Here is an 18740-nt window from a genome sequence, read left to right on the forward strand (position 1 = left end):
TGACTTCCTAGCGTGTAGCCAGGTGGACTCAGGACCAATGGGTTATGTGCCCTTCTGCTAGCAGATGGGAGACGGAGTTAGATTTCAAAGCTGAGAGCCCTGCTCTCCTGCGGTGAATCCTAAGGGTCCCTCCCCCAGTTGAGCATTCCTGAGGTGATCTCCGATATCCCTCAGAGGTAAGCCTTATTCCGGTAGCCAGTTCCTGGCGTGGACTTAGCCCCCAGAGTGGCTGAAAGGCAGCGGGTGCACAACCGAGCGAGGCGGTGAAGGTAAAGCCCTCTCCCCCTGCAGCTGGAGACCGTCCCGGCATTCGATCGGTAAGCTTCGAAACCAGGTAAGCAGAAAACTTTAAATTCAGGTCTCTGGTCTCCAAGGTTCGGATTGCCTTACCGATTCTGTTTTCTTTTCTGGCGAGATAAAAAAAAAATAGGGAGCACCAATCGGGTTGAGCAGCCCTGGTTGGGCAGAGGCGCCATCTTCCCTTCTCGATCGGCGGTACGCGTGGGGCAGGCCGGACAGCCGATGCGCCTAACTTGTGCACATCCAATACAGACGCACGCACACAACTAAACGCACAGCTGCTTACAACTACACGCGCCCATTGAAGCTCATTACCTGTGCGCCTAGACATAGAGGTAATGGCACCGGCATCCAAGAAGGCTAGAAGGCACTCTCTTTGCACAGCCTGCCACATAAGCACTGCGCAGCCTGAATTGGAGTCCTGCCTGTGTCAGCATTGCAAAGAAGCCCAGGGGGAACCAAAGACTGGTCCCTCACTGTCTGGACATGGGTCCGGAACTACTACAGACGATAGCTCCCCGGATCTATGCAACTCCAAGATGGCTTCTCCACAAGAGGGTTCCTCAGGGGCCCCTACTCTGACTCCCCTGGGATTAATCTTCTCCAAGGGCTGCAAGCCTTCGTTCAGACACAATCAGCCCCGGCTGCGTCCCGGGCTCAACCCCCACCGGAAGCACAAGATCCTCCTGGCCCTACTCGGATGCCTCAAGACATGCCTCGCCTAACCAAGAATTTCCCTGACAGGGACCCGGATACCTCAGATGATGATGGCGGCTCCGTGGAAGAAGGAGAAATCCCTCCAGGCCTGGAACCATACTGAACCATGCTTCGCTTCTTCCACAGGGATGAATTACCAGCCCTTGTTTCCCAGATTTTTTAAGACTCTGGGTATTCCAGGCACGGGACTCTATGGCGGAACCAAAGAAGAACCCCATCCTTGTGTCCCTTCTTAAAGTCTCATGCTACTTCCCAATGATGGAAGCCATCCAGGAACTGATTGACCTGGAGTGGGATGCCTCGGAGGCCAGCTTTAAAGGGGGTTGGGCCTTGGAAGCCTTATACCCTCTGGAACCAGCGACCAAGGAATACCTGCGTTTTCCGAAAGTGGTCTGTGTCGTATCAAAGCGAACAACCATTCCCGTTGAGGGAGGGGGGCTGAATTGAAGGATACTCAGGATAGAAGATTGGAATCCATTCTTAAGCAGGCCTTCAACGCAACAGCAATGACACTGCAGATTGCTTCCTGCTGTGCACTGGTGGCATGTTCCTGCTTGCTCCTCTTGAGAAAGGCAAATAACTCCGGAACGTATACCGGTGAGATGATGGAACCTACAGCAGCCTTCCTGATGGAAGCAAGCTCAGATCTGGTGCATACCTCAGCCGGGGAAGTAGCCTCAATAGTGGCAGCCAGAAGACAACTATGGCTGTAGAATTGGTCTGCTGACGCGACCTCTAAAGCGAATCTTACAAGAATGCCCTTTAAAGGATCTCTCTTGTTCGGAAGCGAATTGGAGAAGTTAGCCAGCAAATGGGGCGAATCCCTAGTGCATCGGCTACTGGAAGACAAGTAAAAGATCCCAGCACCCCCTCCCCCAGAAGAACCAGGGGCAGAGGTTCGCAATGCTTTAGAACTTACAGGAACTTGCAGTTCCAGGCACCTCGTCCCTCTGGAAGGTCCCACCGTTTCGGAACTGACAGACCAAGAGAAGAACAGGCCCTGGGGCAGGCTCCAGCCGTGCTCCCCAATGAGAATGGGCCGAACCATCCCAGGAAGAGGAAATAGGGGGTTGACTTGCCCTCTTCTACCAAAGATGGGTCGAGATCACGTCTGACAAATTGGTACTAAACATCATTCGAGAAGGTTACTCTCTGGAGTTCCACAGCATCTCTCGAGACAAATTTATGATGTCACCCTGCCACTTCCACACCAAGAGACTGGCAGTGGAAACCACTCTGACAAGGCTACTCAGTCTGAAGGCAATAACTCTGGTTCCTATGCCCCAACAAAATACGGGGCGCTATTCCATCTATTTTATTGTTCCCAAGAAGGAAGGATCATTCTGACCCATCTTGGATCTCAAGAGCGTCAGCCGTCATCTGCGGATACTACACTTCCACATGGAGACTCTTCACGCCGTAATAATGGCAGTACAACCAGAAGAGTTTCTAACCTCCCTGGACCTCTCCGAAGCCTACCTTCACATTTCAGTCCATCAAGATCACCAGCATTTTCTACGCTTTGCGATACTGGGTCACCATTACCAGTTCCGAGCGCTACCCTTCGGCCCAGCAGCCACCCCCAGAACATTCTCCAAAATTATGCTGGTCGTGGCGGCAACACTGAGGAAGGAAGGGATCTTCGTACACCCTTACCTGGATGACTGGCTGATCAGGGCAAAGTCTTCGAAAGAGAGCCGGCAGATGACCAGCAGAGTCAAGAACCTACTGCAGGAGCTCAGTTGGGTCATGAACACAGGCAAGAGCAGTCTGCAGCCTTCTCAATCTCTAGAGTACCTGGGAGCCCGTTTCGACACCAAACAGAACAAAGTCATCCTCCCTCCCCCAAGGAGAAGGAAACTGATAGGACAATTACGACGATTGATGACCAATGCACGCCCCTAGGTCCTCGGCCTCATGGCATCAACCCTGGAGGTCGTCCCATGGGCAAGGACCCATATGCAACCGCTCCAGTGCTCCTTACTGTCACGATGGAACCCACTGTCCCAGGACTACTCAATTCATTTCCAACTATCAGCAGATGTATATTGTCAGCTTCAGTGGTGGCTACAGGAAGACCACCTAAGCAGAGGAGTAAGCCTATCCCCACCGAACTGGATGCTCACCATGGATGCAAGGGTGGGGAGCCCACTGTCAGGAACTGACAGCCCAGGGACAATGGAACGAGGAAGAGGTGGGATGGAACATAAGCGGCCTGGAAGCTCGAGCAGTCAGACTAGCGTACCTGCGATTCAGCCACAGACTCCGAGGCAAAGTGATTTGAGTAATGTTGGACAACTCTACAACTGTTGCTTACATCAACTGCCAGAGAGGAACCAGGAGCCAGCAGGTGTCTCTGGAGATAGAGACCCTCTCATGGCATGGGCGGAGATAAACCTACAAGGGATCTCGGCCTCCCACATCGCAGGAAAAGACAACGTCTCAGCAGAGAGAGCCTGGACCCAGGGAAATGGACACTGTCGACCACAGCCTTCCAACTGATAGTAAATGGCTGGGGCCTCCCAACCATGGATTTACTGGCCACTTATCTCAGTGCCCAAGTCCCCAGATTCTTCAGCCACAGACGAGAGCCACACTCCCTAGGGATCGACGCTGTTGTTCAGCCTTGGCCAGAGGAAGACTTATTGTATACCTTCCCCCCTTGGCCACTACTGGGCAAGGTCATCCGCAAGATAGAACAGCACAGGGGACTAGTTCTACTAGTGGCCCCGGATTGGCCAAGACGCCCATGGTATGCAGACATGCAAAGACTCTCTTTTCAGGTAGCCCTCTGTGCCTACCTCCATACAGGGACCTTCTCCGGCAAGGCCCGATTCTTCACGAAGATCCATCTTGATTCTCTCTTACAGTCTGGCCCTTGAGAGGACTCGCCTGAATAAGCGTGATTACTCAAAGGCCGTGATGATACCCTGCTCCGCGCACTCAAGTTCTCAACATCTCTGTCATACAAATGGATCTGGAGAATATTTGAAGCCTGATGCGAGGACCGTGGGATATTTCCGCAGACGGCCAAGATCCCCATGATTCTGAAGTTCCTACAGGACGGTATGAAGAGGAGGCTGTCACTCAACTCCCTCAAGGTCCAAGTAGGCGCCCTCTCCTGCTTCAGAGCTGAAGTGGACAGTATCAGTCTATCAGCTTATCCGGACTTGATACGTTTCCTAAAAGGGGTTAAACAACTCCGGCCACCCCTAAAGTGGCCGGTGCCCCTATGGAACCTCAATCTGTTATTAGACTTCCTAGCAGGGGCTTCCTTCAGACCAACGCGCAGTCTGTCACTACGCCTCTTAACATTGAAGACGGTATTCCTGGTGGCAGTATGTTCAGCTCGTTGCATATCCGAACTACAGGCACTATCCTGTCGGGAACCGTTCCTTAGGTTCACTCCTGGAACCATACAACTGCATACCATCCCTCTCCTTCCTACCGAAAGTGGTTTCTGAGTTTCACTTGACCCAGACCATCTCCGGATGAACCATAAGGACTCTGAAGACTCATGCCTTCTTCGCTATCTAAATGTCAGCAGACTCCTGGTGCGATACCTGGAAAGATCAGAACCGGTGCGCAAAACAGATCACTTGTTCGTCCTTCACAGTGGGAAGAAGCAAGGAGAAGCAAGGAGAAGCGACCTCGTGGGCAACCATAGCCCGCTGGATCAAAGAAGTAATCAAGGCAGTCTACATAGAGGCAGGAAAGCCCTAACCACTATAGGTTAAGGCTCATTCTACTAGGGCCCAGGCAGTTTCTTGGACAGAAACCAAGCTGCTGTTGCCCACCGAAATCTGTCGGGCGGCAATGTGGTCCTCCCTACACACCTTCTCCAGGTTCTACCGCCTGGATGTTCAGGCCTGAGAGGACGCAGCCTTCGCAAGGGCGGTACTAAGTGGGCACAGGGCAGCCTCCTGCCTGGTCCAGGAGTAGCTTTTGTACATCCCACTGGTCCTGAGTCCATCTGGCTACACGCTAGGAAATGGAGAAATTACTTACCCGATAATTTCGTTTTCCTTAGTGCCCCAGAGAAGGAGGACCTCGGAAAGCAAACCTCGAGACTAAGCAATACGGGTAAGCCGTTGCTTTCCCCTAGTTCAAGACACCCATAGTTTGTCCGGTGTCGGCACTGATTAGTTGGGTGGCGGTCTCCGGCTTTGAAATCAAGTTTTAATCAAGTTATTTAAGCAAAGATATATCCACAATGGCTTTTTGAAGAGAATACTGAAGAGCTGAGGTTCCTGCAGCACATAATCCACTGGTCCTGAGTCCATCTGTCTACACGAAGGAAAACGAAATTATCAGGAAAGTAATTTCTCCAACTGCAGCGACTGTGATCCAGCACCACAAGGATGAAGTAAACTGGTGTGCATAGGTGTTGCGATAAGTCAGCTAATTTCTGCAGTCATCGTGCTTTTGTCAGCTGGACAGAGTGCCCTCTCTTCTATGCTCTGATGAACTGGATTCGCTGAGTTGGCATGAGTTTGGAAGGGGTAATTGATGAGGAACCCCAGGGACTGGAGTTCGTCGATCGTCCTGTCCTAAGCATTGAGAGCTTCCTGAGACAAGGCTGTTACTAGCCTGTCATCTAGGTATGGTAAGATGCAAGTGCTCCGGCGATGCAGAAATGCAGCCACTATCACCAGTCACTTTATAAAGACCCTCTAGCTGCAGAGAAGCAAAACAGAAGGACTTTGTACTGATAGTGGGACTTGTCCACCACAAAGCAGAGGTACTTCCAGTGAGTCAGATGGATCAGGATGTGTGCATAAGTGTCTTTCAGATCCAGGTTGCACATTCAGTTTTCCTACTGGTTGAAGGGGAGAATAGTGTGGAGGAAGTTCATCTTGAATTTCTCCCACAGAATGCAGTCATTCAGATTTTGTAAATCCAGGATTGGTCTCAGGTCTCCTGACTTCTTGGGTATAAGGAAATAGGTGTAGAACCCCTGGCCACATTCCTGGAGGGGGTTCTATTGAAGTAATGACTCTACCTACTGTATATGTATAGCTGAGGGGTGTGAGACGTATCCGGATTAAAAACTGGATGCTGAGAGTAACATGGGGATACAGGATAAATGCAAGCAGTTACCACGCTGCACATCCTGAGGACACAGTAGTCCTCCATTCAGAAATAGCTGGATCCTGTCTTTGTCAGAGGTATTCATATCTTGAGATTCTGGAATTATCAAAAACTGAGGCCCGGTTTTGGCTGGGCCTGGTGGTGCTGATTCAGTTGCCAATGTTCCCTTTGGCATCCCAAATTATTGAGGCAGTGTGAGCGGGACTCTGTACCTTTGAAAGTTCCAGAGGGAGTGCTGGTAGAAGGAGTGTTTATAAGCAAAGAAATTCTCCCAGTTGACGGTTGATCAGATACCCCTAAGAGAGATTGCATGGTGGCATGTTCCTTTGTTTGAGCAACTGTCTCTGACCTTGTCTCCAAAAAGATTGTCACCCGTGCAGTTATCAACTAGCTTTTCATAGATGTCTTCCCTGAGGCTGCTAGCCTGAAGGCAGGCGATGCAGTGAACAACTACAATGGCAATAAAGCAAGCTGAGGTGTCGAAGGATTCATACATAGAAAGTAAAAGGTGACATTGACCAGGGAAAGGATCAGAGGCTTAAGCATCTCCACAGTCATGTAGGTATTGTATCAGGTACAACTTGTAAGCTGCAATACATGCATTTAGCATGTAGCAGTCTTGGGTCTTTCACGGAGTATTGGAGAAAAGATGGATCATGGCCCATTTCAAAGCTGATTCGACCATCACCGATTGATTGGGGAAGTTGAACTACCCCAAATCTAGGGGATTGTTGAACTGCTTATTTGAGGTCAGGTTTCCTAGAGGCTGGTAAACAAGACATCAGATTTTACCACATCTTAATTTGTAGGTCCCACAAGATCTTGTGGATAGAGATCACAGCAGGTTCTGTTGGCATCTCCAGAATTTTACGAATACTAGAAACTTCCATTCTGGAGTCAGCATCCTATTGATCCCCAATGCCTTGCCCATCTCCACCAAAAGGGTCAGTGAGAACTCCTGAAAGTCTTGGATCTGGGATTCAGATGGGACCCCGTTGAGGGCTGACAGCTTGGTTAGAATCGGTTGTAGTATGCCTTCCTTGGAATTGTCTATCCATTGAGGAGGAGAGAAAACTTTTCACCAACTCCTTGATTTGATCGATGGACTGCTGTGTTCTCCAGGCCAGTGTTGGAGGAAAAACCTCTTCCTCCAATATTAGACCAGTTCATCTTGTGATGGCTCCAAAAGGATGGTTTCACAGTTGTCCTCATGGAAATCAGTGGTAGGACAGAGCCGATGAGATCAGGAAATAACAGGTGAGACAGACAGTAGTACTTTTTTGGCCCAACAGTGAATGAGGAATCTGGAAGGCATATCCCTGCAAAGCACCTGAGTCATCTGCACACACTGAAGGGCAAAACGGTGAAGCCGAGGGAGTGGCTTTCTCAAATGGCATAGACTGTGCGATACACCCCAACAGCAGGGGAAGATTTGGCACCATGCTTGCTAATGGTCCAGAATGCCTTTGTGCCAACTGGCAGGATGCATGTGCGCAAACTGAGTGGGAGTGCTTCATTGGTGCCGTGTGCTTTTTATGTGCCGGTTGTGCCAAATCCCGTTTTGGAGGACTTAGACGAGGAGGCGTGGAGTTTTATATAAGTAAGCTCAGACACCCCCATAGGGGTTGCGGTTAGGGAATGTGGCATGGAGCCAAAATGCTCCTGTGCCCAAACTGCTTAGATTTGCTTGACTTTGAGGAGCCCAAAGGTGGGGGAGTGAAGCAAAACACTCTTGCTTGAGCTGGATGAGCAGGAAGATCATCAATGCCTGTGCTCAAGGGCCTGGTGGAGCTCAGCCTTCTTGATTCTTCAGAACCCTTGGGGACATTCTGCCACAGTAAAAGCAGTTGGCTGCATCATGATCCAGGCTGAGACAGTGGTAGCAAATCTTATGCCTATCTGAAGGGGGTTTAGGCTGGCTGCACTAGCAGCATAGGGAAGCCCCCCTGGGGTTGTTGCCCTTAACTGATATGTCGTCTTTTTTTTCTTGTCGTTTATATAGTACTGAAAAGTGCTGTTGTGAGATTGCCAATGCAGCAAGACAATGAAAAATTAAGAAAACTGACAAATATCAGACATTTAGAAAAAAATTAGAGAGAGAGAGGGTACACATCTGTGCAGCTGCGCAGACAAAAAGAAAGTAAGGATGCTCTTGAGGTAGTACTTGTGTGGGAATTCCCAAGTATGCTCAGTAGAGCTTTACTGAGCTAGAAGAAGGGCCTGTTTAGTGCTGTTGGATGACATCACCCATGTAACATGAGTAATTCAGCCCTGCTTATCAATGGGAGAACTTCACATTCTGAAAAGTAAAGCTTTCCTTTTGAATTTCTCATTTTAATAGTGGGATACAAAGCTTTTAAGCATTTTGGAAACTATTAGAAATAGCACCATCATTGAATCACTTATTTTTAGTCCATAGAAAGTGCAATTGGTGGTAATGCTTACCAACACAACAAAGTGAACCATTGGACTACAACTGTGGTAGAAACAACTCTAAGTCAACTAACGAAACTGGGAAAGCCTTTCAAGTATATTGGTGAGTATTAGTTAGTCCCCTGGCTTACGAAATGTTGCATTGACTACTGTGCATTAGGTTCACATAAGTTCACACCACTTAAAGTTGTATCAAGTAATAAAATTGCAATAAATGTACATTTTGATATTAAACATCTTGGTCGCTATTTCCAAAAGGTCCACCTCCTTATCTTGGTAGAACAGTCCAGACATGGGTTCATACCACCCTACCAGAAGATGGAGAAGTCATCACTGATATATAGAATAGTGCAATTCAGGCAATTGCCAGTCTTCTTTGTCTCTAGCAGATTGGTAACATGTTCTGTACTAATGCAGCAGGATCCCTAGCTTCCAGGGCTTCTGAGGGCCTCCATGGTAGAACAAGTTTTCGCTTGTTCCTCGGATGGTAGCCTTTAGGCCCCCAATTGGGCAGGAATCTTTGGTCACCTAAGAAAGCAGTTTGAAAGCCATTGTCCTGGTTAAGCAGGTTCAGGGCTGGGCTCTCAGGTCCTGGGTCATTCGGATGGAGCAAGCCCTGTTAGCTGGTTCACAGGATCCATACAAGGCTTGGTTGAGCTTATTCTCAGCCACAGGGGTCTCCCTTCAGTCTTCGTTTTTCCGCGCTGCTTTTGGCATCGCGGAGCAGGAGCCCTGTGTGAAATTCTTCACACAATTTCTGACTAAATATCAAATCAAAACTTCATTTTTTCTTTCCCACATCGGGGTGTCTCTCTTTACCACCGGCCGGTGAGAAGAATAATTCCTTTCCGACTCTTCTGAGTTTTATAAATTTTTCGTCAGGTATCCATCGACGGCTGTTGCGGTTATCATGGCCACAGGATTTAAAAAATGTCCCAAATGTAATCGGACCATGTCGATTTACGGATCCACACCTCGAGTGTGTACTTTGTTTGGGCCAGTCCCATGATGTTTCATCCTGCCCCTTGAAGCAGAGAGCTATGCTGGATATGCGTGAAGTATCAGTCTTTCTCCCCTGCCGTAGAAGCAGAGAGCTATGCTGGATATGCGTGAAGTATCAGTTTTTCTTCTCCCCTGCCGTTGAAGCAGAGAGCTCTGCTGGATGTGTGAAGTATCAGTTTTTCTTCTCCCCTGCCGTTGAAGCAGAGAGCCATGCTGGATATGCATTGAAAGTGAAGTATCAGGCTTATTTGGTTTGGGGTAGTAACCGCCGTAACAAGCCAGCTACTCCCTGCTTTTTTGTGAATGCAAATCCTTTTTTCCACATTTCCTCTTGCCGTTGAAGCTTAGAGCAATGTTGGAGTCGCATTAACCGTGTATATGTTTATTGAATAAGGGTATTATCTCCGGTAGTAGCCGTCATTCCTGCGAGCCACCCACTCTTCATTCACATCCTCTAGACTTTAGACTTTTTTTTTTTTTTTTCATGGCATGCTGGACATGCTCAGTGTGCCAGTCAAAAGTTTCTAGAAACTTTGACAGAATGTTTTCCGTGATAGGGCTCAGTTAGTGACGTCACCCATATGTGAGGACTACATCCTGCTGTCCTGGGATGACACCTATTACAAGGTAAGCAATTTTGCTTTTCCCGTGCAGCCTCACAGTCATGTCTAGTTCTCTCTCGCGCCTTTCTGTAATCATTTCTATTTTTTTTACACTTGTGTACCCAAAAAAGCACTTTTAAATGCTAACTCCAGAAAACATGACCATATCACTCCAACTCTTATCGAGCTCCACTGGCTACCAATACAATACTGAATCCTATTTAAGGTTCTCTCCATCATACAGAAAAGCATTAACAATTAAAATACCCACTGGCTCAACCCTCCTCTGCTTCCTCGTACCTCTGCTAGACCAACTCGCCCTGCCCTCCAAGGAACACTCCGGACCCCCTCCATCAAATCCACTAAACTCACCTCCAGAACAGAGCCTTTTCCCTGGCCGGTCAGACCCTATGGAACTCAATGCCCCCAGACTTACGCACCAAAACTTCTACACCCAAATTCAAAAAAAGACTAAAAACTTGGCTGTTCCTACAGGCTGTTCCTTCATTCATTAACCCCCGTCCGGATGGCTCCCTGAGCTGTGTATAGTACTTTTCCTTGAAGAATCTTGTACAGTCCACTGCTACTTCCCCACCATGCAAATACTTCGATTTGCTGCTTTTTCTACCCCACTCTCCCCCTCCTGTCAACACCCCATTTTGAAACCTATTTTTACCACCCTAATGTTGTTCTTCGTACATCCCGTAACTTTCCATTGTCTATCCAGCTCTCTACTCAGTTTATTGATTATATGCCACTGTACCTTGGAAATTGTAATTTGCCGTTGTAAACTACCATCAAACCTGTAAATAGTTACTCCATTTCTGTATTAGTTGTAAGTTCTTGTATACATAGTTATTGTTCCCTGTAAAGGCATTGCCGGAAAGTTTTAAGTTACTTGTACACCGATACGATGTGCAAACTGTTGTCTGTATATAAAAAATTATAAATAAATAAATAAACATGGCTCTAAAGGCACCGGGTTTATTTATGCATTTACAAAAAAAAAAAAAATCAAGAATCCACTTGAATGTCAATAGTAAATGTGACGTGCAGTAATCAAAAAGAATGTGAATTACAGATTAAAAACACATTAACTTCTAGTCCTCAAGGAGGCACCAGGTTTTAAATTTTGCCAATGTGGCAAAATTATGTCTGTCACAGACGGACGTAATTATTGCTAAATTTGCCTTGGTCTGCACCATGATCAGCCCTTCTGTCGTGACTGTGGCAGGATGTCCCCATGGGCCCAGAGAAAACGGGATGAAAAAAATGGCGAAACTGAGGAGCGACCCGTCAGGCTTCTATGCCCCGACCCACCGTTCCTCACAATCGTTGCTTGCTCAGAAGACCAAGAAGCCAGTGACAGGTAAAAGATCCATGTCGCTGGAACCTCAACACAAGCGTAGCTGGCTCAAAATTCCAACTAAGGAACAGAGCACAAAGGGTTCGGGAGATAAATCCCCAAAAGACCCTACTTCATAGCTGAAACTTAAAACAGTAATGCTGGAGTAGATATCTTTTATAAAAAGAGAGCATGGCGCAGACTGACACAAGACACATGGCTCGGAGACTTGATCAACTCACCAAAGTGTCCGGTGCTGGAAGACCATAGACGCATGAAGCATGACGCAGTATGTCATTCGACGCAACTGACGCAATCATCTTCAATGTATGCATTAAGGGATAAGCAGAAGGTTGACCATTCATCATCCGACCATCCTTCCTCAATGCCATCGACTCATAAGAGACATAAAGACAAGGAACAACCCAAAAGGGGTAGCTAATAACGGTGGCGTATAAATCCACAAGTAGTATTCACTCCTGAAGAGCTGGAAGGTGATTCTGACGTAGACGTCCTAAGAGTGTCAGGCCTGAGTGTAAGGCCTGATATGATAGAGGTGTTTAAAATCATGAGAGGTCTAGAACAGGTAGATGTGAATCGGTTATTTACTCTTTTAGATAATAGAAAGACTAGGGGGCACTCCATGAAGTTAGCATATGGCATATTTTTATGATATCTCAGAACGAATGTCGGTATATAAAAAAATAATAAATAAATAAATCTCAGGATGCTTTTCTAAGCTGGGATGTCTGTCTACTGGGCACGAATGGTCCTCATTGTTTGGGCTTGGCCATGGCAAATGTGGTTTCCATATTTAATGGTGTCAGTTTGGTCACAAATTTGACTGTGAGCTTCTCCGATTCTCATCAAACAGGAGCAAAAACCAACTTTGTCACCAAAATCTATCCTCCATGGCCCTAACAGCTTGGATGTTGAATTCATGATAGTATCTGTCTTCTCTGTTCTTTCCAAACAACTCCCATCAAGCAACCCACTTCTTGAGTTGAACCTACTCCAATCCCCCTCTTGCCTCGATAATCTGACAATCTGAATTATGTTTGGTGGACAGACTACTAATTTTTTTTTTTTTTTGCACCTGCGTTAAACTTTGTGCTGAATTTCAGCTCACAGTCTTAACTTGGGGTTTATTACATTGGCCCCTTAATTGCTTGAATATTTAATTAACTTGTGAAAACAGTCCCCCTGTGTTCACTTGCTCAGATATATTTTCCAATGCTTATTTCACTTGTTTTTGATTTATTTCTATATGTATTTGTATAGACTCATGTGTCCATTGGATAATGGCTATATTATATCATTGATAGTGAAAGGGCTTAAAAATTATCTTTTGAATTGCTCTGTGTTATGTGGTTAAGATATATTTTTAAAGGCAGTGTGGGTTTTGCTGGTAAGGATTCTTAAGCCTTGAATATAACAATCTGATTACCAATAAAGGTCTTAAGTATCTTTTAAGTCAGCTTAGGCAATTAGAAAAATGTCCAGTTTGTTACCCATGTGACAGTAAAAATGATGATAAAAAAAAAAGGGAAAGGCCTAGCAGAGAGAGAAAACCACAAATATTTTCCATCATTTATGTACATGTACATGTTGTTGAAGTGGTTAGGTGACTTATTTTTTCTTCTTTGCATTAACAGTTACTTGTGTCATTATGCAAAAGAATGGTGCTGGTCTACACACAGCAAGCTCCTGCTTCTGGGACAACACCACTGACGGTATATTATCTCACTTCATTCCTTCATAATATGGTGCATCATTGGAAGATAGAGAAAGTATTATGCAGGAGAAAATATCTAGTGTGTTGCCTTTAAACCAGATGCCTTTAAACCTCTTCCATTTCAAATGATGCAGGGTTTGCCTAACCTTTTTGCTAAGGGGCCACATTTAGTTATCAGATTCATGCAGTACTTTCTGTAAGTGAAGTCTCCCACAAAAACTCCCGCAGCATGGGTACTAGCCCAGTTAATGAAAAATTTTCTTTTGCCTCAGACCTAGCATTACTGTGGACCAGGCACACAATGTCTAATTGGGTACAAATGCATCTCCTTCTGTTATGCCCAGGTAGGCCTGACTCTGGAAGGGCATGTCAAGGCTCATACTGTTGGCCTTGGCAGCAGTGGCGGTGGTGCACCTGAGATTGGCTTCCATGCAGGAGAATGGTTACATTACATTATAGTTTGGACACTGACTCCCGAGTATTTGTTATCTTCTAAAACAAAAAAAAACTTTACAAATTGAGATGCTCCCAACATGCTGTTTGTCTGTATTCTGTTCCCTCCTTTTGTTCAGAGGCAACCTGTAAGTAAGGATTCCCACTTATGAAGACTGCTGTTCTGTTCTCGGAGAAAGAAAGTTGCTTAAGAGTAAGAAGTGCTCTATGAGGATAGAAGGATACTAATTCTGCTTCTCCTGAGTGTTGGTTTCTACCATAAAGCTTTTAGATAGGATTTACAATGGTGATAACGTGGGTTGTCCCACAGGTGCTTAGGAAGAGCATAGATAAAGCTCTGCAAGTTTTATGTGTTCTCAACCTGGGCATGTCTATGATGTCACTCGCTTGTGGGGACTGGTATCCTGCTGTCCTCAGAGATCTCCTGTTACATGTAAGCAACTTTCTCACAGGACAAGCAGGATGGTAGTCCTCACATATGGGTAACATCATAGGATGGAGCCCAATCACGGAAAACTTATATCAAAGTTTCCAGAACTTTGACTGGCCTCTACTGGGCATGCCCAGCATGGCACTAACCCTGCAGCCAGCAGGGGTCCCCCTTCAGTCTTCTTTTTCCGTGCTGCAGTAGCCTCACAGTTTAGGAGCTCTGGAGATTCCTGACAGGAATTTTCCTCACGGAATTAACTAACGTTAAATTGCCCCACAGGGGTCCCTCCTCTAACTTCTCTCTAGCCGCGGTACTCCGGTAAGCTTTTTGACAGTTTTCGTCGATTACCGTCTAGTTTGGCCCTTGCGGCCTGCTGGCCGTCGTCCATCCTGCGGCTCGATTTTTTTCTATGGCCATGGCGTCTGGGTTCCGCCGGTGCCCGGACTGTACTCGCACCATCTCTATCACAGACCCTCATGGTGTCTGTGTAATGTATTTAGGCCGGGAGCATGATGTCCTGACTTGCACCAAATGTGCCCTCATGACACCCAAAGGTCGCAAGGCAAGGATGGAGAAGATGGGACTCCTCTTCCGTGCTCACACCCCGACGCCGTCTATTGCATCGACATCATCGGAACCGGCACCGTAGATGTCGCACCAGCATCGACCACCGTCTGGTGACCGCCCGCCATCGACTTCTTCACGGCCATCAGTGCCCGTTACTCCCCCTCAGGATCGAGGGGATTGTAGGGAGAAACATTGGCATCATAAGACTCGGACCATCGAGGGAGTGAAATCATCGACCGAGCCACCGTCCGAGCCACCGAAGAAGCCCTGTCCAGGAAAGGCACCGACCATTCCTGCGACCGGGTCATCAAGGCCACCCTCACCTGATCGGGATTTGGGAGCCACAATTTCGCTTGTAAAGGTGGTCCCTCCAGCTATGCCTCTGCCTCCCTCTTCTGTTCCGGAGCCGGGGCTGCTTGCTCCAGGTCTCCGAGAAGAACTGGACCGGCTGGTCCAGGAGGCCATCGACAAGGCAATGCAAGATGTATATATAATAAATTATATGAATTTCAAAGAATATTTATGAATTATTTAATAATTACAATTAATGAGCAGATTATGCTTTTTCATGTCCTTATGTGATGTCAGATATATATTAAGTTAAAGACTGTTACATCACCCTTGTTGTTGTTACCGTATTTAGTTAAAGGATCATCGTGAGACCCTTAAACAGCTCTCATCGATACCTTCTGACTTCCCCTTAAGACAACCCTTCAGGAAGGACTCTAAGAAGTCATTCTTCCATCCAAGGAAGTACTATCCTCCACCAACAAGGTCCCGAACTACGAGCCCTTATCAAAAGCCTCAGCCTCGCCAGGCCCGAAAGCAAAAGCCGCAAGCAGTTCCCCAGCCAGGGCCTGCTTCCGGTTTTTTACTTTCACTTGGAGAGCAGCAGTCTGATTCCTCTGCCAAACATACCAGTGGGAGGTCGATTGTGCCACTTTCACAACATGTGGCAATCAATCACAACCGACCAATGGGTGCTAGCAATCATTGCTCAGGGTTACCACCTGAACCTTCTTACTCTTCCACCGGACTCACCACCTCTGTAGGCGTGGAGAGTATCCGACCACTCTGTCCTTCTGGAGCAGGAGGTTTCCCTTCTTCTCCAGTTAAGAGCAATAGAACCCGTCCCACTCTCGCAGCAAGGCCTAAGGTTCTATTCCCGGTACTTTTTGATCCCCAAAAAATCCAGGGGGCTTCGTCCAATTCTGGACCTATGTGCTCTCAACAAGTACCTCCAGCGGGAAAAGTTCAAGATGGTAACCTTGGGCTTGCTTCTACCTCTTCTACAAAGAGGAGACTGGCTCTGTTCTCTGGACCTTCAGGACGCATACACACACATTGCGATCACTGTAACTCATCGCAAGTACCTCAGGTTTTTAGTAGGCCCAAAGCACTATCAATATCGAGTGCTTCCTTTCGGCCTAGTGTCTGCACCACGAGTCTTCACCAAATGTCTCGTAGTTGTAGCAGCTTTCCTCAGGAAAGAAGGTGTGCACGTCTACCCCTATCTGGACGACTGGTTAATCAGGGCTCCAACCCAGCAAGCCGCTCGGTCGTCCCTCAGTTTCACTCTACACACTTTAATTTCTCTAGGATATCTTGTCAATTACGGGAAATCCTATTTAACCCCATCTCAAAACTTGTCGTTCATTGGGGCAGACTTGGACACTTTACAGGCAAAAGCCTTTCTACCTCGACAATGAGCGCTAACACTCGAGGCCCTCGCTCACCAGTTGCAGTCTCAACATACAGCAACAGCTCACCAATTCCTCGTCCTGCTAGGACACATGGTGTCCTCCGTCCATGTTACACCAATGGCCCACCTGGCCATGAAACTCAGGCATTGGACTCTGAGGTCACAATGGATTCAAGCTGTTCAGCCTCTGTCGACCATTGTCCACATCACCAACTCACTCCGTCTGTCTCTCGCCTGGTGGAAAGATCAGACCAATCTCCTCCAGGGACTACCTTTTCAAGTACCAGATCCTCAACTCATTCTCACCACCGACGCTTCCAACCTCGGGTGGGGAGCCCACGTGGACAATCTACAGACACAAGGATCTTGGTCTCCACAGGAAGCCAAGCGTCAAATAAACTTCCTAGAACTTCGAGCAATGTGATATGCTCTCAGGGCTTTTCAGAAATGCCTATCAAATCACGTCATCCTGATTCAGACGGACAACCAGGTGGCCATGTGGTACATCAACAAGCAGGGAGGCACAGGCTCCTTCCTCCTGTGTTAGGAAGCTGTGCAGATTTGGACGGAAGCGCTCTCCCACTTGATGTACCTCAGGGCCACCTACTTGCCGGAAGTGGACAATGTCTTGGCAGACAAACTGAGTCGCATCTTCCAGCCACACGAGTGGTCTCTCAACCCCTCTGTAGCGACCTCAATCTTTCGCCAATGGGGATACCCCCAGACAGACCTCTTTGCATCCCTTCAGAACCACAAAGTGGACAATTACTGCTCCCTCATTCGGAGCGAGCGCTCTCAGCCCAGAGATGCATTCTCCCTCTCGTGGGCAACCGGTCTGCTCTATGCATTCCCTCCACTTCCTCTTCTTTCGAAGACTCTTGTGAAGCTACGTCAAGACAAAGGAACCATGATCCTGATAGCACCTCACTGGCCACGCCAAGTGTGGTTTCCCATACTCCAGGATCTCTCCATCCGCAGGCACATTCCCTTGGGAACGGACCCGCATCTGATCACTCAAAACGACGGATGCCTACGCCATCCCAATCTTCAGGCCTTGTCCCTGATGGCATGGATGTTGAAAGGTTAATCCTTCAACCACTTAACCTTTCAGATTCGGTTTCTCGTGTCCTGATTGCTTCCCGAAAGCCTTCCACAAGAAAATCTTATTCCTATAAATGGGAAAGGTACACATCATGCTGCACTTCGCAGTCCCTTGATCCCTTTTCCTGTCCAATCCCAAGGTTTTTGGACTATCTCTGGCATTTGTCAGTCAGGTCTAAAAACCTCTTCCATCAGAATGCATGTCAGTGCGGTAGCCGCCTTCCATAAAGGTGTCGGGGATGTCCCTATATCAGTACAACCCCTCGTAACATGATTTTTAAAGGGCTTGCTCCATATCAAGCCACCTTTATGTCCTCCGGCCCCTTCTTGGGACCTTAACCTGGTTCTTGGTCGGCTCATGAAACCACCATTCGAGCCTCTTCACTCCTGTGACCTAAAATATCTCAAATGGAAAGTGATTTTCCTTTTAGCTATCACTTCAGCTCGCAGAGTTAGTGAGTTACAGGCCCTAGTTACCTATCCGCCTTACACTAAACTCCTGCAGGACCGGGCGGTACTCCGCACTCACCCTAAGTTTTTACCCAAGGTAGTTTCGGAGTTTCAAATTAATCAATCCATCATACTACCTACCTCTTTTCCCAGGCCCCATTCCAATCCAGGGGAACAAGCTCTGCATACCCTTGACTGTAAACGAGCTCAAGCTTTCTATCTAGACAGTACACTTGCCCACAGGAAGAGCACTCAGTTATTTGTCTCTTTCCATCCCAACAAATTAGGGCAACCTGTGGGTAAGCAGACTCTCTCCTCCTGGTTGGCGGACTGCATATCTTTTTTTCCTATTAGCAAGCAGGCATTCCTTTGCAAGACCGTGTTAAAGCACACTCTGTGAGGGCCATGGCGACTTCAGTAGCACACCTAAGATCGGTGCCACTTCCTGACATTTGCAGGGCTGCCACCTTGAGCTCTCTCCATACCTTCACAGCCCACTATTGCTTGGACAAAGCCGGAAGACAAGATTCCATCTTTGGCCAATCTGTCCTGCGTAACCTATTTCCAAAGTGACGTACCAACACCCTTCCGCCTGCCCAGTGGGGTTCAGGATGCCCTCTACCAAATTCCACCCCAGTCATTGTGCCTGTTGCACGTCTTTGGTTACATTTGATGCATGTTTGGACATCCTCAGCTCGGTGCTCACCCGTATGTGAGGACAACCATCCTGCTTGTCCTGTGAGAAAGCAAATGTTGCTTACCTGTAACAGGTGTTCTCACAGGACAGCAGGATGTTAGTCCTCACAAAACCC

The 18740-nt window shown here is 47.5% G+C and overlaps 1 protein-coding gene across 1 annotated transcript in view; it reads left to right on the forward strand.

Moving 5' to 3' along the window:
- The window catches only part of LOC115088408 (dynein light chain Tctex-type 1), a 45443-nt gene that overhangs the window by 24607 nt on the left and 2096 nt on the right, over window positions 1-18740 (forward strand). Inside the window, exons 3-4 of the mRNA XM_029596644.1 lie at window positions 8521-8644; window positions 13146-13223. Coding sequence (XP_029452504.1) covers window positions 8521-8644; window positions 13146-13223 — 202 coding nt within the window. The remainder of the gene's footprint in view (window positions 1-8520; window positions 8645-13145; window positions 13224-18740) is intronic.

This window comes from Rhinatrema bivittatum, chromosome 3 (assembly GCF_901001135.1).
Source record: "Rhinatrema bivittatum chromosome 3, aRhiBiv1.1, whole genome shotgun sequence".
NCBI classification, from domain to species: domain Eukaryota; kingdom Metazoa; phylum Chordata; class Amphibia; order Gymnophiona; family Rhinatrematidae; genus Rhinatrema; species Rhinatrema bivittatum.